The sequence below is a fragment of the Aquarana catesbeiana genome, linkage group LG02 (assembly GCF_042186555.1).
Source record: "Aquarana catesbeiana isolate 2022-GZ linkage group LG02, ASM4218655v1, whole genome shotgun sequence".
Classification (NCBI taxonomy): domain Eukaryota; kingdom Metazoa; phylum Chordata; class Amphibia; order Anura; family Ranidae; genus Aquarana; species Aquarana catesbeiana.
In genome coordinates, this window is record NC_133325.1 from 750,708,719 (window position 1) to 750,731,123 (window position 22,405).

Genomic DNA, 22,405 nt, shown 5'->3' on the forward strand with positions numbered 1-22,405 from the left:
GGTTTTGACTGGAGTTCTACTTTGGCCAGTAGGGCTGTTAACAGTCACGTCCAAAGCTCCCAATTTCCTGCTGTAGGGTGTCATCTAAACTAGAATTTCTTCTGGGAGATAAAAAGGCCAAGTAGTATGCTCTGGCAGCACATCGAGGATTAGGAACCTTAGCATCCTCTAACTGCAGTTTTAGATCGGTCCACGGGCTTGCCTTAGAACGCTCATACGCAAAAGCTTTTATACAAAAATAGGAAGGAAACAGATTTTTAAATTCCTATTTCTCAAGCAAAAAAAAATGTGCTACAATAATTACACACTACATTTATGTTAGTTGAGGTTGTAAGACAATATGAAACAAAAACAGATCTGCTTTAAAATTATCATTCAGGATTTTTATGGCGCCAACAGTGTGCACAGCGCTTTACAATATAGTACTTGTCCACACCATGTTTAAAATGTTGTCTTAAATAAAATTATACAGGTATGAAATCCATAATCTGACACGCTAAGGGCCTGCAGTCCTCCCCAACTCGTGGCATTTAAAAATGCTACCAAACTTTGATATTGTCATTGCAAGCTGTCTACTCCTTATTCAGCAAATTCCCTTTAAAGTTGAAATCCAGGCAAATATTGGTCAATAAAAAAAGAGCCATGTGTATTCTTTACTTCAATCTTGGTTTTGTTTTTTCTTCCAGATCTGTGCAGTAATCCAGCATGAAACAGCTCCTGTACCTGTGTCTCCATGCAGGAGTTTCCAGTAACAACCAGTCACTGCTGTGCTCTCAATCTGCCCCCTGTAGATATCTTGTGTAGGCTGGCTGGTCTTATATCATGCCACGTGTATATTTCAGCAGGCAGCCCGTTTGTAAGACCACCAGGCTCCCACCACCATCACTGTACAGCCCAGTGATGACATCAATACTATTTCTATAATGTAATATACAAGGGTATTTGTTGTGCACAAAGTCAATGTATATCATTTGTGGCTAATGAGAATTGCTTGGATTTTGTGCCTGGAGTTCAATTTTAAATAAAATATGAAAATGGTTTGTAATTGTAAGAATAGTTAAAATCAAAATTGCAATATACTGCAGCTCATCAGTCCTTAGATTGTGTGCACACTTTTTCAGGCCAAGTACATTTTCAGCAAGGACAGAAATACCTATTGATATTGCCAAACTGCAGTGACCTGGTCACTTCTTGTGAACAGAACTAAATGCAGTTATTTCCGCTGTAAACGGTTAGTTGTCCCCCCCAATGTAATGTAGATTAAGAGAAAATATGGGTTTAAAGTCCAACATGGATGACCACTAATGCTCCCGCTATAGAAACAGTGGAAGAGTGAGTTTATAAATAAAATGAACATAAAAAAAAAGAAAAGCCTGAAAAAGATAAAACCAATGACGCCACCACATTTAAGGACTGGCAAACAGCAATAGGTTATATTTCTGTCCGTGGGTTTAAAAATGCTTTACATTTCAGATGGACTTCCAAAACTAAAGGATTTCATACCTGTAATACTGATCACTGTATGGGGTCTACTAGTGTGTATGGAGTCTCCCAGTAAGTATCACATCCTCCAAGTGAGTTGCAATGCAAATTAATGATTTTTTTTTTTGTCTAGGAAATCTGGTTATTCATCAGATTGACAATCATTACACACAGCACAGATTTAGAACCAAATTTTATTTAGGAATAAATTGCAATACAAAAAGCAAAATACATCCTCCTTTGACAAAGTAAATTGTCTAAAGACCCAGGTTTTACCATTCCACGTTAATAAAAGACCGAGGCATCCAGCTGAAGGCTTGTGGGCTGATAAGTTTAAAAAAAAAAAAACTGTTGACAAAATATGACCTAAAGGCATGTACCGGGACACATGCAATCTTACAAATGAGGAAAATGTGGAATTCTAAAGATACATTACATAAAATCAATATGTTGAATGATGCAAGGTGAGGTTTTAGTCTGGGTAACAGTACTGGCAGTGGCGTTTGATGCAAACAGTGTTTAATTGAAAAGCATGATACCTGCCTTCTGAGCAACTCAATATCCTGCTAAAAGCTAAATTGGTGGGGAAAAAAAAATAAAAATTTGGATTTGCTATTGGTCACCGATGCTCTCACTGCAGGTTGCCTGGTCTTGTATCTGCACCCCTTTGGTGAAATATTTCAATGCATCTTCAAAAATGTTCACTAGTGAATATTATATACATAAATAATATACTGTAGAAACTGAAATGTAACGGTTTTAGTATAGCCGAGATAGGGGACACTAACACCTTTGGCCACTTCTATTTCTAAAAAAAATACACTAACACCTTTGGCCACTTCTATTTCCATGAAAATTAAATATGACTGGTTTAGGTGAACTTATAATGCCCGACTACAAGTTGTTTTGGTTACGTCTGACATGGTTGTAAACTTATTTTGCTAATGTGTCATAGTACTGGAACTTAGATTAGATATTATGTGTAGTCTACACTGTATTATTGTAATTTTGAATCTGTGCAACAAAGCCATTAAGAGGATTAAAAGAAGTTGCTGCCATCCTATAATACTGTAAGAATCATATGAAAACAGGCCTTCCAATGTATACTGTGGGGAAAACCGCTTACCTTTACTCAGACGCACATCGCTTAGGTATGACAAGAGCAAAGTACAGTAACCTGGAAAGTATAAATGATGTAGGTTCTGCAGGCCTGCACACCGAGAGGCTGGCCAGTGTCAAGGAAGCAGCACATCTGCAAAGTTGCTCCATGCATCTTCTTCCTTCTATATATAGATGTACATTTTTTTCCTCACAGCAATATCACAAGTGTCTGTAGCCTGGGAAAATCCTTGCCACTATTTTAGCTTCTAGTACATATAAACTACTAAGTGTCTGCATATTTTTGCTAGATTGCTGAATATTTGTTAGGTGTAGTACAAGTTTTTTTTTTTTTTTTTTAGACTGGAAATGGGTCACAGAAGACATTGTCCTTTGTTTCAGTTAGTGTTAAATGTATACTACAATGCTGGCAATACACATTTTGTGTGGCAATTTTAACCACTTTCAACACACTTCATGTTGCAAAAACATAAAACAATTCAAGACAATCTTCCCCTAATCCCTACCATTAAAATGTAAATATATAAATAGTAGACTACCTTCAGATCAGGTTCAACTACTTTTGCAATACAAATTGGGTTAAAACTGGTTGCCTGCTGTGCGTATGCTTAGCCCGAGATGAAAAGGGAATCTATAAATATTAGATAAAGTATTTTCTGTAACCCTTCAATTATTTCTATTGTTTTGCAGGTTTATAAAAGGTAAGTAATTATCATAAAGTATCACCTGCCACCTCCTAATCATGTTCCTCTGTAGCCCAATGCGTGATTATCCAACAGAGCTTTAGAAAATGCGTTACGTTGTATGTGTTTGTATAAAAGGTAAACACAGAATTAGTGGAGAAAAATGTAAAAACTTAATTTTTATGGCATTTTGAAAACCAACATGTCAGAGTATGGAAGGAATCTAAACTTGGAAAAAAAAAAAAAAGGAAACCTTGTGAGGAATGCCAATCTGGCACTTTAAATTAATACTCTACCACCTGACCCATCAAAGGGAAAGTCCAAAGAAAGCAACCCTGGAGAAAGCAGAAATAAAATGTAGTTGGCCTATGTGACTGCCCCCATGCCATTCAAGAAAACTACTACACAGACCCAGGAAAATTATTGCATAAAGTGACTGAGAATAAGCTAGAGGACAATGACAATTTATTTCCAATTAGGCTGATTTATTACAAAGAGCCTCAAATACCAAGATAACTAAAATTGAAAAAAAATGTCAGATCTTGGCTCTACATCAGAACTGAGCACGGCTGCTTATAGAAAGGCATTTTGGCACTACTGTATGATGGTAAGAATCTAAGTTTTTATAATATAATAAAGATATTGTGCAATCCCTAACTTTGAACTACTTCAAAAACATTCAGCTGTGTACAATACTAATTGATTAGTTTGCTAATTTTATGTCCAGGCTGTTAAAACAGAACTCCAAGCATAAAAAAAAAAAAAAAAATGTAACCTAGGATAAGAGGGGGTCTTTTGCTGTACAAGGAGGCACTCAGCAGGTTGACAGCTCAATGAGCAGGTATGCAACACAGGAAGTGGCAACCAGAGGTAATAGAGATGTTACACTTCCATTCCTGGATAACAATACTACATGGAAATATTTGCCAGAAATTGCAGTTCATGAAGTTTCTCAAATGAGTGTTAAGATGTTTTGCTGAAGTTCTGCTTTAAAGCTTGTCATTACTAAAAAGGTTTGCAAGTTAATGTCATTCTTATTTCTTCATTGGTCCATCTCCTACCTTTGCTCCAGTCAAAGACAGCCTCCATCAGACCCTTTGGAATACGCATCCCCTGCACACACTGCTCCATAGTTTGTAATTTTTGTTACTACACGACTGTGCATGAGACAGGGGTCACAGGATGGTGGCATCTGACACTCCCAGGAAGTGTTAAATGTCCAAGAGTCTAAAGGAGGCTGCAACGATGGAGACAAGGGCCGCCAGAGAGACTAGTATAACACTTCTTATATTGCAGGAACCGACATGATTTTTTTTTTTTGGGGGGGGGGTCGTTTAAAAAAAAAAAAAAAAAAAAGGCACATAGACTGGTTTTAGAATTTATATGTAAAGCCTAAAGTACCCCCCCTTTTTTTTAAAGTGTTAGATAATATGATAAAATATAATTCTATTTTGTTGCCTGTGTCCCACTGAAGATTTGGGGGGGGGGGGGGGGGTGTTTCCTTCAACGTCCTGCCCGAGATGCAACAGGAAGTGAGGAAAACTCTGATGTAAACAGAATTCCCATCTTAAAACGTTGGGACAGAAATAGATGACCCCCCTCTAAAATTTTGGATATCCTTTCACTGTCTCAAGTGAAAACAGTCACCAGGAGAAATAAGAAGGGCGAATCTTCCCAGTAGGCACACAGCAATAAACCAGGGGTCTAACCATTTTCCCATCTGTCTTTTACATAAGGAGGTCCATAAATGAAATAAAACTGTTTTGCTGGCTACCGTATAAAATGTTGAATCTGTTTGGCTAATACATATATTAAAAACTCTTCCATTCAATTAATTTTTCTTCTCTATGTTCCCACAGAGGAAGTGCAGCAGCTAGTGGGTAGACCTTCACTGTTATGGTGTGCCATACAGACCTAAACTGATCAAGAAGAAAACTCTAGGATACACCATCATTTTTCTGTGAAAATACACCATTTGATAGATGTTTCAGAAAACAAGTTTTAGGGGAATGAATCGAAACATGAATGCCTTGCTGGATCATATGGCTGAATTAAGACGTATCACAAAAACGACAAACGACATTCAATGCAATCTCTAAGTGTATAAAATCCCAAGTCACGCTGTAAAAGACTATTCTGCAAGTACATAACACATCCAAGTAAAATTAACCAAATTATATTCAGCCTATGATCACTTTAAACAATGAAAAAAGTTATACCATCTGGGATCAAACTATTACCCAGACATCAAAATAAACTTGCCAATAACTCCATGATACTTTGCTACAAAAACAAGCTTCTGGATTGGGCCCGACTTCAAAGGATATAACCACACACACATTCACGGATCCTGACTGAAACCAATGATTCTCAGCATCTATTCTGATTACATCACCATAGCAGTTTTGAGGAAGCATCGAAAGAATGACTTACCGTGAAGTGGGTTCAATGGACCAGAAGCATTATTTGGCCCTCCTTGTTGAGCAGCCCCAAATCCGTTTCCATTATCATCAGAATCAATATTTTCAGTTCCAGTCCCAAAAGTTAATATATTTCCTTGAGCTACATCTGGTTCACTAGTTGGAGCACCTGCAGTAGCTAAGAAATAAAATGTCATTCACATGATTCATTATAACCATAAACATTGCCACCCTGTGTACAGAAATCTGAAACCGGAGCCAGAAAGTATTGTTGTGCTTTTATACACTTGTACTACAATGATCCATACCAATTAACTATGGTAAGAACCAAAATAATATTCAGAATTTTAAAGAATGACTGCTTAAAAAGGAACCCCTTACTTAGAAAAATGGCCATCATTGTACATGTCCTTCTGATGACAACTTAACCATTTGAGTCCCCAGTGCCAATAATTAGTGGGTTCCATCAGGGACTTAGGCTGTAACAGTCTGCTGTCAGCAACCATCATCACACAAAAAAAAAAAAAAAAAAAAAAAAGTATAAATGATGAGATATATAGAGAGAGATTAGATAATGCACCCAAGGACTGAAATGGCTAAGAGACCCTGCCTTTAATACATTGCATGTATGTAGATCAGGAGCCCAGACTACATATTTCAGGTGGCTCAATATATTGAAGCCACTAGATCTGCAACAAAGCCACACAACTAGAATTTTCAGGAGGTCAACAGTGACTACTTCAGGTTTTCTTCCAGACATTGCAGCAATATTACTCCTATGTTTTGAGTTCTAGCAGATCCCCCAAGTCAGGGATCTCCAAAACTACGGCCCTTCAGCTGTTGCAGAACTACACGTTCCATGAGGCATTGTAAAACTCTGACATTCACAGACATGACTAGGCCTGATGGGAATTGTAGTTCCTGAAAAACTGGAGGGCCATAGTTTGGAGACCCCTGCTCTAAGTAAAGGACTGCATTAAAGGAGACAAAGAATCAAAGTACTGCTTGTGAACCCATCAAGGTAGAAATATAGAAGCAGCCACTGCTGGCAATTTAAAAAAGGGGCAGACTTCACCATTGTCATACATATTGTATCAATTAGTGGGTCCCTGATCTGGAACAAGCCTGCCACAAGGAGCGCGCCAGGAAATGCTTGTTCTAGGGGGTCAGCGACTTGTGTTTTGAAGCTAGGATGTCAGACTTAGAACTTGAACGTTCACAAATCAACTAGAAATGGCAGGGTAATAATTTCTGGCCTGATAAATCCATGTTAGAGTACACATTCTCAGGGGAGGGGAGTGGACGCACTTTAATAAAGGAGCCAAACTGAGGATGGCCCTCCGCAAATAAAATCCTTTAGCAGGCTGATGGCTTAAAAAATTTCAATTTCAAGCTGCTGAGTCGAGCCAACTAGACTAGATGGAGCACTTAAGGATCATCCCAATTAGATAGCTCCAGCTTTTTTTCATTTCTAATTAGGAGGCGTAGGGTATATAGTTTAATTACACGTGAAGATCATTCAGCCTGTCCCCTGAAGACATCACTGTGACAAAACATGTTAGGCGTGGCCTGGGTCTGTGCTGCTAGTCGACTCGACATCTTGATATTTGAGCCATCAGCCTGCTAAAGGGTTTTATCTGCACAGATTGTTTGATCCTGTTTTTGCTAAATTGAAGCTTTTATTGAATAAAAAGGACTGAGTTTACTACATTCTTCACTACGTGAGTTTGTATATCATTTGTTCACTGGTTATTTCGATGCTGGGAGCTGTAGCTCTCATTTATGGAATCGCTTCTGTTTCAGTTATGCTGAGCACTTATGGCCATTTATAATTTAATGGTCCAGCTGATCTGGTAAGGGGCGTATTTAATTACTTCACATGGTGGTGGATCTTATTTGCACAATGAATCTAAATCTTTTGTGCACCATCCAGCGAGTGGATCATATACGAGTGAAAGCTCTTTGATCACTGTTTTTTTAATGGATATTTGTTTTTCCTATGGACTTTTCTTTATATTCTAAATATTTTTCACTTTGTTTATGTATATCTACAATTGCACAGATACATTACTTCACTTTTGTAACTAGCGCTCCTTTCCTCTGCATATTATCTGTTTAACTAGTATTACAGTTTTGTAAAAAAGTGTCCGCTTGTGTTTTATTTTTGACCTAGGGCAGAAGTTTATTTTGGCGATTAGTGCTTAGACCCAACAGCCAATAGTGAGGTCTGAGCACTGTCACAATGCAGGGGATGACATCGCTAAGCTCAAACACCAGGTATTTTGAAGGGGTGGCTGTTAAACAGAGCCTCTCACTTTGCCCTAAACGGACTTCATATTAATTCAAGACAGACATTTAAAAGTGAAATTTGTGGAGCGATTACTGCATAAAAATTTGGTTTTCTGAGCCGAGGGCTTGCTGGGATAAATACTCTAATCAAGGAGGAGAAACAACACTTGTGTATTATTCTTAGTGGTCCCAACATCCTAAAGCCTAATAAGATCTTCCAATGTCAGACAATTGCTCACGTCTTCTGCAGGGACAATCCACCAATCTGAACTCCTTCATTACAGCAGACAGCGGGTGAACAAATGTCAAAGCATTAGTTCAGACAATCTGCTGCTGTGGGAAAAGGAGATGCAGTTTCCCTGCCAAGTAGTTTATAATGTATGTTGATAAGCAGAAAAAGTAGGATCAGGGAAGATCTTTCATCAACAGACCCACTTTGAGATTGATGATATAGTTTAGTAGAGCAAAAAGGTACATCTGACTGTCAAACACAAGACGGTTTCCATTTTATGCCAAGGCGTGTCAAACTGCACACAGGAATATGCCTCTTCTGTATTCAGTGAATTTACATATATGACCCTGAAGTTTCAGAGTCAATGACTTACAAGTTGGGATGCTTATTCCAGACATAGGAGGAGGAAGAGACACCGGAGGAGTCATAGGAGTCAAAGGAGTCATAGGAGTCATAGGAGCCATAGGAGTCATAGGAGGGGGCATACCCGGAGGAGGTAGAAATCCTAAAGAGCAGAAGCAAAGTTAACAACAAGAAAAAGTGTTACATTTTTAAACAGTGCTACAGAACTAAGACATGTAAAAGACTAGAAATTATATTATAATTAGAGATAGATATAGATATATATATATATATATAGATATCTATATATATATATAGATATCTATATATAGATATATATATATATAGATAGATATATATATATATATATAGATATATATATATATATATATCTATATCTATATATCTTCCTTCATTTAGTCCTTGAGGAGTTCTGGAGACATATTAGGAATACATTGGTCCCAATAAGAAAAAAAAAAAAAAAAGTTCAAATGCATTACCTGCTACTTCAGCCTTTAAAGATTCAGCTGCGACTTTTAAGCACTTAAAGCGGAGTTCCACCCAAAAATGGAACTTCCGCTTTAAGTGTTGGTGACCCTCTGACAAGCCACATTTGGCATGTCATTTTTTGGGGGAGGAGCGGGTACCCCGTTTTTGGAGGCACCCAGCTCCCCCTGGCTCCGGAAGATCACCTTTCCCTGCAATCTTCTAGGACACGGCTCGTGCATGCGCAGTGCCAGCCCGGCTCTGAAGCCACAGCCGGGGGCCCACAGTTAGAATGCCGGCGCTGCAGAGAGGGGCTTCGTACGCCCGCATCGCTGGACTGTGGGACAGGCAAGTGTGATTAAAAGTCAGCAGCTACACTTTTTGTAGCCGCAGACTTAAATGGGTGGAACGCCGCTTTAAAGTCTAACTAAAAGGAAATTTTTTATTTTAGTTTTGGATAGAGGGGAGAGGACTAGAACACCTGTTAAATGCCTGAACCAGCACAGGCAAGTGCATTGATTTTCCTGTTTCAGTAAAATGTGCTGCATCAAGAGCCTGTGCGCTCTTTCTTCCTTTTTGTAACTACAACCCTCAGTATCCCGCTGATCTTAAGAGCTGTAAGGTGGTGTTCACACAAAAGACTCTACCCTTACAATGATGGACTGATCTTCTGCTTGCTACCTCAGCCTACAGGTAATTTGGATTTTTGCGCAAGTATTGTATTATTCGTGTTCTCTGTTTTGATTATGGGACAGGGAGTGAAGCTAAATCTCCCCAATGGGGCACACAGCAAAAATAAACCTTACAGGGCTTATAGCTCTAACTATATCCACTCAGTTAATTTATTACAGTGCACATCTTGACTAAAGTGTTTCACATTTCTATGCAAAGAATTCTTTCTGCTCTTCTGAAGCCACAGCCGTCAAAAGAAAGGAAGAGAAAAACTGGACAGTCTGCCAAGAATCAAAACATTCTTTATCAGTTGAACTTAAAGGGGTTGCAAAGGTAAAAGTTTTTTCACCTTAATGCATAGAATGCATCTGACAATACGCCCATCCTCCCCCCCCCCCCCCCGGTTTAATTACCTGACCCCTCGAAAGTTTTATGCTCGCCCCCGACATCCTCTTCGCCGCTCAGCCTGGCCGTTGATTGGTTACAGTGGATGGATTGAAAGCAGCGCAGCCATTGGCTCGCGCTGCTGTCAATCACATCCAATGACGCGGCACGCCGGGGGGTGGGGCCGAGTGATACAGTGAGCGGCTATGGCCGCCAGCTGTATCACGGGAGTGCGCCCGCAAGCACTCAACACCATGGAGCTCGCATGAAGGTGTTGAGTCCTTGCGGGGGGGAGCCGAGACAGCCGCCAAGGGACCCCAGAAGACCAGGTTCGGGGCCACTCTGTGCAAAACGAGCTGCACAGTGGAGGTAAGTATAACAGGTTTGTTATTTTAAAAAAATAAAAAAATGTATCTTTAGTGATCCTTTAAGCGTAAACATTGTAACAATTTGTCAATGGAATAGACTTCGGTGTAAGTGAAAAAAGTTTAAATAAACCTTTTTTTTTTACATTTGTTGGTTTCAAGTTAAAATCTTTTTTTTTTTTTGCTAGAAAATTACTTAGAACCCCCAAACACACTGTATTTGCGCAACGGTCTTTCAAATGCAATTCGGGCAGTATATTATATATATATATATATATATATATATATATATATATATATATATATATATATATATATAAAAATTGAGCACCTAGTGCGACTATACTTCATGCACTTTCTGGAAGAGTCAAAACACAATTTCTACGGGTTACTACAATGTTTTAAATCAACACTTATTAAAATCAAAAAGTGGTTCTAACAGGTTATGATAATGAATGGTCAGCCACGTTGCATAAAGCTAAAGAGAACTCGCTTAACCACTTAAGGACCAGCCTCGTTTAGGATTTTAGGTGTTTACATGTTTTTTTTGCTAGAAAATTACTTAGAACCCCCAAACATTATATATTGTTTTTTTTTTATAACACCCTAGAGAATAAAATGGCGGTCATTGCAATACTTTTTTTTGCACCGTATTTGCGCGGCAGTCTTATAAGCGCACTTTTTTTGGAAAAAATTCATTTTTTTGAATAAAAAAAATAAGACAACAGTAAAGTTAGCCCAATTTTTTTTTATATTGTGAAATATAATGTTACGCCAAGTAAATTGATACCCAACATGTCACGCTTCAAAATTGCGGCCGCTCGTGGAATAGCGTCAAACTTTTACCCTTAAAAATCTCCATAGGCGACGTTTAATAAATTCTACAGATTGCATGTTTTGCGTTACAGAGGAGGTCTAGGGCTAGAATTATTGCTCTCGCTCTACCGGTCGCGGCAATCCCTCACATGTGTGGTTTGACCACCGTTTTCATATGGGGGCGCTACTCACGTATGCGTTCGCTTCTGCGCACGAGCTCGTTGGGACAGGGCGCTTAAAAATTTTTTTTTTTTTTTTTTATTATTTATTTTACTTTATTTTAGTTATTTTTTCACTTGGATCACTTTTATTCCTATTACAAGGAATGTAAACATCCCTTGTAATAGAAAAAAGCATGACAGGTCCTCCTAAATATGAGATCTGGGGTCAAAAAGTCCTCAGATCTCATATTTACACTAAAATGCAAAAAAAAAAAAAGTTGTTTAAAAAAAAAAAAAGACACAAAAAAAATTGTGCCTTTAAGAGAAGTGGGCGGAGCCGACGTAATGACGTCGCTCCGGCCGTCCTATGGTATAGAGACGGGTGGGCGCCATCTTGGCCTCACTCGTCTCTATACCCAGGCACAGGAAGGACCCGATCACCTCCGCCGCTACCGACGGCTCCGGTAAGCGGCGGAGAGCGCCGGGAGGGGGGGGTGGCACCTCTCCCGCCGCCGATAACGATGATCTCGCGGCGAACCCGCCATAGAGACCACCGTTATCGTGTGCAGAAACGCTGGCCCTAAAGATGGATACCTCGGTTGTGGCAGCAGCTGCTGCTGTTATCGAGATATCCATCTTTAAAAAAAATTACGTAAATATACAGTGGCCGGTCGTCAAGTGGTTAAAGATGTTCCACATTTTCAGTAGCCAGTTTGAATACATATGGATATCATCAAGGAGAAAAAAAACACACTGGTTCCTCAAATACCAAGATCACAACATTTCTTAAATATCAGTGCTGAAGTGCAGCTACCTTTTGATAACTGGATACCTGCAGTAGTCTCAAGATCAATCCTTGTGACCCTGTGGAGCCAAATGGCCACGCTGTACATGGGGTCTTTAGCTGCTGTCCATTCAGGATTAAGACCCCCTACCTCTGAAGCCACACCTCATCAGCCTCAACAGCCAATTGCAAGAGCCTTTACTGCCCTCTCAATTGGCTTTCACAGCTAAATCATAGGACCAGTCTCATCTTAACCACTTAAGGACCAGCCTCGTTTTGGATTTTAGGTGTTTACATGTTAAAACAGGTTTTTTTGCTAGAAAATTACTTAGAAAAAAAAAAACATATGTTTGGGGGTTCTAACACCCTAGAGAATAAAATGGCGGTCGTTGCAATACTTTTTTTTTTTCACCGTATTTGCACAGCGGTCTTAAAAGCGCACTTTTTTTGGAAAAAATGCACTTTTTTGAATAAAAAAAATAAGACAACAGTAAAGTTAGCCCAATTTTTTTTTAAAATTGTAAAATATAATGTTACGCCAAGTAAATTGATACCCAACATGTCACGCTTCAAAATTGCGCCCGCTCGTGGAATGATGTCAAACTTTTACCCTCAAAAGCCGGCCCAAAGGAACTATCTAAAGGCTGACACAAAATTGAGTTCAGCTTTGAAAAGGAGAAGTACAGCCAAAGTTCGGTTGGCAGTACTTTTATGGATCACAGGAGTGCAGTTCGTTCTGCACTCCTGTGACCTGTTTTCAGCAGACAGCGATCTAAAGCCTGTTGTTGGCCAACATGTCAGAGCAGGACCAGGTTCGGCATGATCGCAACAATGAAGTCGGGATCCGCCCAAATGCCTGGACTGGCACCCGGATCAGCCTCTCAGCTAGCCCCCTCCACAGGGGCGAGCGGGTGAGGCAAAGCAAACAGTGGTAACCGACAGTCATCAGCTCTCTACTCAGGGAGCTTTGAAAACCAAGTGATCTGTGGTGTTTGATCGCTCGTTTCTCAGTCTTAGAGCTGGCGGGGGACAGATGCTGCATCCACATAGGCAAGTATGATTCTGAAAACAAACAAAACCCATACACCTCTTTTAAAGAAACCCTTAATGAGGCAGCATTGCCTTGCAATCTAAGGTTTACTTAGATTGCAAGGCAATCTAAGTTGCCCCCCCCCCCCCCGTCAGCGACGCTCTGCTCCACACCCCTTCCTGCTGTCATCATAGCTTGGTTATATTACTACAACTGCCTCCGTTAATGTTATGTGCCTGATTTCAGGGCGCCTCCCAGCACTCATGTGACTGCTCGCCTCACTCCTCCTGGCTGACATCAGCAAGAGTTCTCAGACCCTCCTGCTGTAGTTGTCAGACTGGGAGAAGAGAGCAGTCACATGAGCGCCAGGAAGCGCTATGAAATATGGTACTAATCAGCATATTTTGTATACAGCACGTACAGTGGAGCACATAACATTATCTAACAGAGGCGATTGTAGCAAAATATCCAAGTGGCTTCACAGCCACTTTAAATACAGGCATGGTGCCACAAATTATTCAAGTTATCTTAGGCACTATACTAATATGGCACTTTAAAGTATAACTAGAGGCAAAACATTTAGATTTGGACAGAGTCGTTTTATTGTCGTCTGTCCCCATCAGGGAGATTTACTCTAATTGTCCTGATTAACATTGTCACCAGGAACAAAATCAAAAAGGTAAATCCAAAATTTTGTGTTGCCACCAGAACTGGAATAAAAAGGGGGAAATAATCTGATGGGGACATGTTCCTGTTACAACTAAGAGGGATTGTCAACAGGTCAGGAAGTAAAGGGAAATCTCCAATAAGACAAAGAAAAAACCCTTGCCCAGCGTCAGCAAAATGAGATACACTTTAAAGTTTAACTTCCTTCAGCCGACGTGGCACATGTATGTGGATTCTCCACGGGGTAGTGGTCGCATCAGTGTGTCCCCATGTAAACACTTTAGTATGCTGACAGTGCGCTCCCAGCACAGTAACTGGCGGGTACCGGAAAGCTCCAGATGCATACTTGTGATTGGGAGCCTTCCGATCATGTGAATGCTATTTACAGCGGTCATATGATCAGAATTCATGCCTCTCGGCATGTAGAACCTCTTCATGGGCTGGGAGGCGGTGGTGGGGAGGAGTTACGTGTTAGTTTAAAATATTCAGTTTAAAAGAAGAATGTACACAATATTTGCTGTATAGAGTTCACTGAATGTTCAAATAACCACTTTCTTCCTCTGTCCACCCTTGAATAACAGATTAGAGCTAGATAACCTAGGTTTTCACATTTACACTTACCTGGTGGCATTTGCATTGGATTAAACCCTGGCCTCATAAATGGAGGTGGAGGAACACCAGGAGCAAACCCAGGAGGAGGTATATTAAAGGGTCCTGGGAATCCTGGAACATAACTTCCCTGTGGCATATGCATTGCTTGTAATGGTGGCAGTGCTGGTGGAATAGGCAGTGCTTGAGGAGGTGGAACCCCTTGTAGTGGGGGTAATCCCTGCAGAGGAGGTAAACCTTGAAGAGTAGGCAACGCTGTACCAGGCTGAAGAGCCTGAATTGCTGGTACTGCCGAAAGAGGTGGGATGGATGGCACAGGCTGACTACCTGTAACAGGCTGAAAGGATAAAAAGAACAATTTAAAACATTATCTAGTTAAATAATCAAAGTCAAATACATAGGATTTTTTTTGTGCCTGTATTAACCACGTCAATGCTGGGCACTTTCACCCCCTTCCGGTCCAGGCCAATTCTCAGCTTTCAACACTGCAACACGTCGAATGGCGCGGTCATACAACACTGTACCCAAACTAAAATTTTATCATTTTGTTCACATAACTAAAGCTTTCTTTTGGTGGTATTTAATCACTACTGTTTTTTCTATTTTTTGCTAACAAAAAAAGTCTGGAAATTTAAAAAAAAAAAAAAAAAGTTTTTTTTCCTTTGTTATAAAATCAGTGTATATTATTTAGTTTGTAGGAAAGTTAGAGAGTCCACAGGCTATAATATATATCTGAAAACTTGTCAATCCCGATGTACTGATGGCCTATTTCTTGAGTCCCAAAAATGCCAGGACAGTACAAATATTCCCAAAAAGACGCCTTTTTCAAAAGTAGACAGTCCATGGCATTTAGTAAGAGGCATGGCGAGTTTTTTGATGTTATAATTTTTCAAGTTTTTGGAAAATGAAGAAATTAACCACTTCAATACAGGGCACTCACCCCCTTCCTGCCCAGGCCAATTTTCACCTTTCAGCGCTGTCGCATATTGAATGACAATTGCGCAGTCAAGCAACACTGCACTCAAACATTTTTAGCATTCTTTTAAACAGATAGAGCTTTCTTTTGGTGGTAATCACCATTAGGTTTATTTTTTGCTAAACGAAAAAGCCAGAAAATTTTGAAAAAAAAAAAAGTTAGTTTCCGTTTTAAAATTTTGTAAATAAGAAATTTCTCCTTCACTGATGTGCTCTGAGGAGGCACTAATGGACACTACTGATGGTCACTGAAGGGCATCACAGATGGGCACACACCGATCATCAATGCAGATGTCCCACTGAGGAAACCACAATTAGGCTCTCCTCATAGGCTGTCAGCAAGAGGACAGAAATGCCGTTAACCGGCATTCCCTAGTTACACTGTAATCAACTGTGATGGCAAAGAGCCTACGTCACTGGCTCTTCACAGTGATCGGTAAAACGCTGTGTCCGAGGGACACACCACACCCATTGCTGCAAGCACCTGGGGCGCTCATGAGAAGCCCGTTCTGAAGGATGTCATATGACATCCAGTCAGAACAGTAAAGCCACCGCCTGGCCATCAATCCGCTATATGCAGGGCAAGCGTTAAGAATTTAAATTTTTTTTTTTTTACATTCTGTCATAGCGTCATCATATAGCTGGGTGTGGCAGTGATCAGACTGGCGACAGTACAAAAAAAAAAAATATATATATATATTTTTTTTAATTTAAAAAACACTGACCAGAGAAATTTAATGTTACCACAGTAACACTGTACTACTCTGGGCAAGTGATCAGTATTTTTTTTTTTAACACATTAGGTTTTTTAACACGATTATTGTTATAAATAAGCAAGCATTTTACCAAATTAAATTAATTCAGTTTGTTTTGCTGCGATTGGCCAAAGCTGATCACATGGCACATTTAGGCTGTGATTAGTTCAGTCGGTACAGACTGGAATGTGCCATGTGATCACTGTAACCAATCATAGCTAGCAACATTGCTCACATTGGATGGCTTGAAAGGAAGCAATCGATGGTTTACAACTGTCATGTGACCTGCTGTAATTGGTTACATCAGTCACATGGTACAGGCAGCGGGCCAGTACAGTGATCAGTCATCCGCTGTGTCTGGTGGACACAGGCAGTAAAAGATAGCAGTGCGGCCCTGCGGGCATGTGCAAGGTGCGATCCAGGCGGACATCATATGTTGGCCACCCATCAATACTATAGGCTGGAAGTGCTTAAGGACACAGAATTAAAGCATGATACATTTTAAATGGAGAAGGGAGTTGTGTGCAGCCAGATATGGAGGATATTTTATGCACCTGTTAAACCAGAGCTCTAGTGAAAATTCATGCAAATGATTTCCAGTAAAACCATAGAGAAAGGAAATAAGTTGTAAAGGCAAAAGGTTTATCTATGCATTAAGATAAAAAAAAAAAAAACCTTCTGTGTGTAGCAGGAACCCCAGCACACTTACCCTGAAGTCCCTTCTCTATCCAGCGACATCCACGACTCCCTTGGCTGTCTGGGACTCTCCTCCTGATTGGCTGGGGCACAGCCGCGGCGCCATTGGCTCCCACAGCTGTCAAAGTCAGTTAGCCAATCAGGGAAGAGGGGGCGGGGCCGAATAACAGCTGCATGTCTGAATGGACACACAGGGCTGCAGCTCGGCTCGGGTGCCCCCATAGCAAGCTATGCAAGCTATGGTCTATGAGGACACTCCTTAGAAGTAAGGGGCCAGGAGCAGCAAAGAGGGACCCGAGAAGAGGCGGATCTGGGCTGCTCTGTGCAAAACCAGCTGCACAGAGGAAGCAAGTAGAACAGGTTTTTTTAAAAAGTCAGACTTTACAATCGCTTTAAGTTTACAAGGAACCAGTCCTGCCCCCGTGATATGGTTGACCACCACTCACCACTACAGGGAATTCTGGACAAACCTGAAGAGAGAGCAGAGGCACAGGGTTAGCTTGAGGTCCAGGTGACTTGTTTTCATTTTGAGCATTCTCAGCTGTAGACCCATTTTGGGATGTGTCTGCCATCTCTGTCTTTTTACTGATACTTTTCCATTCTAAAGAAAAAAAAAAAATTACCAAAACGTAAACGATTTATAAAGTAACCTGATAGCACCTTATTTTACCACTTATCAAACTGATGCTTACCTGAGCACATTGTATCATTATCCAACATCCCTCCTTCACACAACGCCTCCAGCTCCTCAGGTTTGACTTTACTCCATGGTATGTACGTAACACCGATTTCTACATCCCAATACTGCTTATACTCTGGTTTAATTCCTTTGTTTAAAGCCCATGCAATCTGTAAAACAAAAAACAATGTCATGAATGAAGATAAAAAAAAAAAATCGTTCTCACTACAAAAAAATAGGTACACACACGCATGTTAAAATTCCACTTGAGATCACAAAGAAATCTACTTTGCCAACCTCTACAACAGGCAACACACCTCTAGAAACTGTTTAGATGTGATCACCCCTTAACCAATTTAGTATTTTTGTACAAGAACTCAGAAAGTACATTTGGAACACATTACCTTTATTGCCTTTGTGTTTACTTTGTAGTTTCCTCTGCTCAGTTTTTGTAAAGCACGATATGCATCCATTCTGTGAACCATTACAATATACGCACAGCCTCTTGGGGGTATCATCTGAAAAGAAGCCATAGAAAACATCACTCTATAATGAAAAGCTCAACTTCAGGCTGACTCGTACAGAGCCTCTGTTCACTATGTGAACATTCAGCCTAGGTTCACGCTGACTGCGGGAATGAAATCATGCGAGTTCAGCTGAACTCGCACGATTTCATCCCCGCATGTTAGTCCCGACTTAGGGGTGCGATTTCAGAGACATCTGTGCGGGTTTCTGCACAGATGTCAATGGTAATCGCACCCTCAAATCGCCAAAAGTAGTAAAGAAACTACTTTTGGGAATCGATGCAGTGTAGCACAGATTCTTACGCTGCCATTGCCACCGATTTGCATCAATGTGAACCAGGGCTAAATGCTATATCACCAGATCTTTTGTGATTTAAAAAAAATTATTATATATATATATATATATCTATATATATATATATATATCTATCTAGACTTGCCAGTAAGGCTTCATGTACATGGGCCTTTTTACAACCTCTCCTGAACGATCTAACTTGACAGATAGTAACCCACGTGTAAAACATCCGTTTTGAAGCATTTTACCACGTTTAGCGATTGAAATGCCTGTAAACTCAGCTTCTGAACACTTTTTTTGCGTTCCAAAAAATGCCTCTTAACTCAACTGCTTGGAAACGACCCTGTGTACATGGACAGATAACAGGACAGTTCAGGGGCAGCTATATATAAAAAAAATTAAAAATAAAAATCCACTGCTCCTAAACGTCTGTTTACCAGCAGCAGTGTACATAAGGCCTAAAATACATTTCCTGGACAGAGGCACTTTATTTGCTTTGCTGCCACCGACGTAAGGCATATATTGGCAGCAGCAGGGGTATTCCTGTCAAGCCATCTATCAGCTTTCTCGTGGAAGCAATTAGAGAGACTAAAAAGCCACCCAATCGATTCCACAACCATACAGCAAAGCGGGTCGGGGGGAGACACACAAGCAGTACAATGTGCATGGCACTTGCACTAGCCTTCACGGTAAAATGCTGCATTTTATTTGTACAGGCCAATGCAAACCAAGCCTTAAAGCGATTGTAAAGGTTTAAAAAAAAAAAAAAAAAAAAAAAAAACACGTTAGACTTCCCTCCTCTGTGCAGTTGGTTTTGCACCGAGCAGCCCGGATCTTCCTCTTCTCGGGTCCCTCTTTGCTGCTCCTGGCTCCTCCCTCCTATTCAAGTGCCCCCTCAGCCAGCAGCTATGGGGGCACCCGAGCCAGAGCTCTGTGTATCCATTCAGACACAAAGCCCCAATCCGGCCCCGCCCCCTCATTGGCTGACAGCCACGGGAGCCAAAGGCGCCGCTGCTGTGTCTCAGCCAATCAGGAGTGTCCCGGATGGCTTAGACATTCATGGACATCGCAGGAGAAAGATGGGGCTCAGGTCATTAGGGGGGTGCTGGGGAGGCTGCTACACAGGTTTTTTTTAATCTTAATGCAAAGAATGCATTAAGATAAAAAACCTTGCGCCTTTACAACTGCTTTAAAGTGGTTAAGCCACTCCAACCTGTATACACCATCAGCACTGCTTCCTATTGCAGTGTCCCCCTCCGTGAGTAATTTATAAAAATAAATAAATTTCACAGCCGAGATTGCCATCACATGACCAAGGCAGCTTTCTCCTTGCAGTGGGAGGGGCTGAGAATCTCCTGCTGACGTCAGTCTGAAGCTGAGGAAAGAGCTGGCTGGTCATGTGATCGCAATCTCGGCTCTTAAATTAGGTATTTATAGCATTAGGATTTATAAATCAGTCACAGAGGGGGGACACTGCAATGGGAGGCAATGCTGATGGTGTATACAGGTTAGTGTTATGAAAGCAGCAGGCGGGGCGGCACTGTCACGAGCAGACAGAGAGGGGAGAAGGATACAGGAGCAGAGAGGAAAGCAGATGGCAGGCTGCGGATGATAGAGGCACGCAAACTGACCACGGTGTCAGGCTCAGCAGCCATGATACACCATAGTCAATTTACAGAGGGGAGGGTAGAAACTGGCAGGATCAGCCAGGTTTTTTTTAGGCATTACAGGGGGCCAAATGACACAGGACAAGCACTGTGTCATATAACATGCTTTAAAAGAGAAGTATGGGGTTTTTGTTCCCTGTCGTCTCTGCACTGAGAACAGAGTCACCAAACACTGCTGATGGCTCGGTTCTTACTCCTTCACCGAGTGGCGAGGTGCTGACTCAGTCAACAGCTCTGCCCCCCCCTGGTCTCACTGGAGCACTGAGCTGTGGAGGGGCGGGGAGCGCCCGTCTCAGCGGCTCACTGAGAATGTCATCAGTCAAGGCAGCTGGCGGATTCAGACTTCGGAAGTCGAGATGAAGCGCTGCCTCCAGTGATTGCAGTTACGTCAGCGGAGAGCAGGCTTCAGACCGCTCTCCGATGAAAACGGGTCACAGGAGTGCAAAAGGAAATTTCCATCCTGCGACCCTTAGAAGAAGCCCAGCCTAAAAAGCTCCGGCTGGACTCCCCCTTTAAAAAAGGAGCAGAATCCCCTTTTTGGGGGGGTTAACAATGATGAAGAATGAAGCAAGAGCTAAAAGGTAAACTTTCACGGCACGCTCCATTAACAGTGAAAATTTCCTAAGGATGTTTCAAAACCAGACAACATCAAGAAGTTAATTACACTGAACATGAAAGGCGGAGACCATCTTCAGGAAGAAGGCCTTAGGCCTCAAGACAACTTTGCCCATATGAAACCAAGAAAGGCTCCTTACAGGATAAGACCAGGAACACAGACACTTCTCACAGAGGCGATGGCCAAAAAGCCACCTGAGGGGCAAGGTCAAACAAGGTAATATACCCAACAGGTCAAATAGGTGGCTTCCGAAAAGCAGAGTGGGATGTACAATAAATGAATTTAAAAAATGCAGTTTTATGAAAATGCACTTACATTGATAGACTCAATGGGTCCAAATTCTTCTAAAAGGCTTCCAACATCTTGCTGGGTGGTTCTTTTGTCCAGCTGCCCAACCCAAAGAGTAGTACTGCAAACTGTTAAAAGAATATATATATATATTTATAAAGCATTTTGGGGAGGTTTTTCCACCTACTCACACTACTTCATAACAGTCCACAAGATCGCACCAACAGCTTTTTATCAGTGACCTAGTGCTCTGGCTGGGTTAAAGCCACATTGAAGTCTGGTCTGAACATTTTTAACCACTTATCTACCGGGCACATTCACCCCCTTCCTGCCCAAGCCATTTTTCAGCTTTCAGCGCCGTCACACTTTGAATGACAATTGCGCGGTCATGCTACACTGTAACCATGTAAATTTTTTTTTAAATTTTCTTTTCAAATAGAGCTTTCTTTTGGTGGTATTTAATCACTGCTGGGATTTTTTTTTTTTTTTGTTAAGGAAAAAAAAATGTTTTTCTTAGTTTATCAGTAAATTTTGTAAAATAAGTAATTTTTCTCCTTCACTGATGTGCACTGATGAGGCACTAATCTGCACTGATGAGCACTGATAGGCGGCACTGGTGGGCACTGACGGTCCTTGATAGCTGGCAATGGTGGGCACTGATAGCCGGCATACATAAGTGGCACTAATGGGCACTACTGATGGGCATCACTGATAGGCAGCACTGACTGGCATCACTAATGGGCACCGATTTCTGGCTGTGGTGGGCATTTATTGCTGGCACTGGTTGCCATGAGTTGCTAGCACTGGTTGCGCTCTAATCAGGGCACTGATGATCAGTGCCCCGATTACATCTCACTGTCCCCTGCGAGGAAATGCCGCTGATCGGCTCTCCTCGCCACACTGTCAGCACGAGGCGAGGAGAGACGATTACCGGCACTTTCTTGTTTATGATTGGACACAGCCGATCACATGATTAAAGAGCCGCGTCAGCGTTTCTTTACAGAGATCGGGGTCGTACCGTGTCCTAGCAACACGGCGCGATGATGTACACCCAGAACGAGAGTCGCGCCGCCATTTGACGGTGGGTGGGCGGCAAGTGGTTAAAGGAAATTGTTATGTATTCTTAACTCAAAAAAGTACCTTCTATTGTTCTCAATCGCTCACAAATTCCTTTTTTGCTGCTCTGATCCGACTTCCTGTTAGAGGGTGGCTACGTTTGTTCTATATGGTCCCTGTGTATGTAGCCACACTCTTGCTCGCTCCTGAGATGAACTATGGAATTTATAGTGTGCATAGAGCAGTGAACATGACTGCAACAGGCACCGCTTGTTCCAAAAAAGTGGAAGGGAAGTGGAAAAGGAGATTCGGGA

At 41.3% G+C, this 22,405-nt stretch overlaps 1 protein-coding gene across 3 annotated transcripts in view; it reads right to left on the bottom strand.

The window, feature by feature from the left end:
- The window catches only part of SCAF4 (SR-related CTD associated factor 4), a 117,167-nt gene that overhangs the window by 42,388 nt on the left and 52,374 nt on the right, over positions 1 to 22,405 (bottom strand). For 2 of the 3 annotated variants that reach the window (XM_073617115.1, XM_073617113.1), the window contains exons 13-19: positions 21,063 to 21,163; positions 18,050 to 18,163; positions 17,659 to 17,815; positions 17,413 to 17,567; positions 14,553 to 14,877; positions 8,599 to 8,730; positions 5,718 to 5,882 (exon numbers count right to left, since the gene is read on the bottom strand). In XM_073617115.1, the coding sequence (XP_073473216.1) occupies positions 5,718 to 5,882; positions 8,599 to 8,730; positions 14,553 to 14,877; positions 17,413 to 17,567; positions 17,659 to 17,815; positions 18,050 to 18,163; positions 21,063 to 21,163 (1,149 nt within the window). The remainder of the gene's footprint in view (positions 1 to 5,717; positions 5,883 to 8,598; positions 8,731 to 14,552; positions 14,878 to 17,412; positions 17,568 to 17,658; positions 17,816 to 18,049; positions 18,164 to 21,062; positions 21,164 to 22,405) is intronic. The other variant, XM_073617114.1, reaches the window with a different exon arrangement.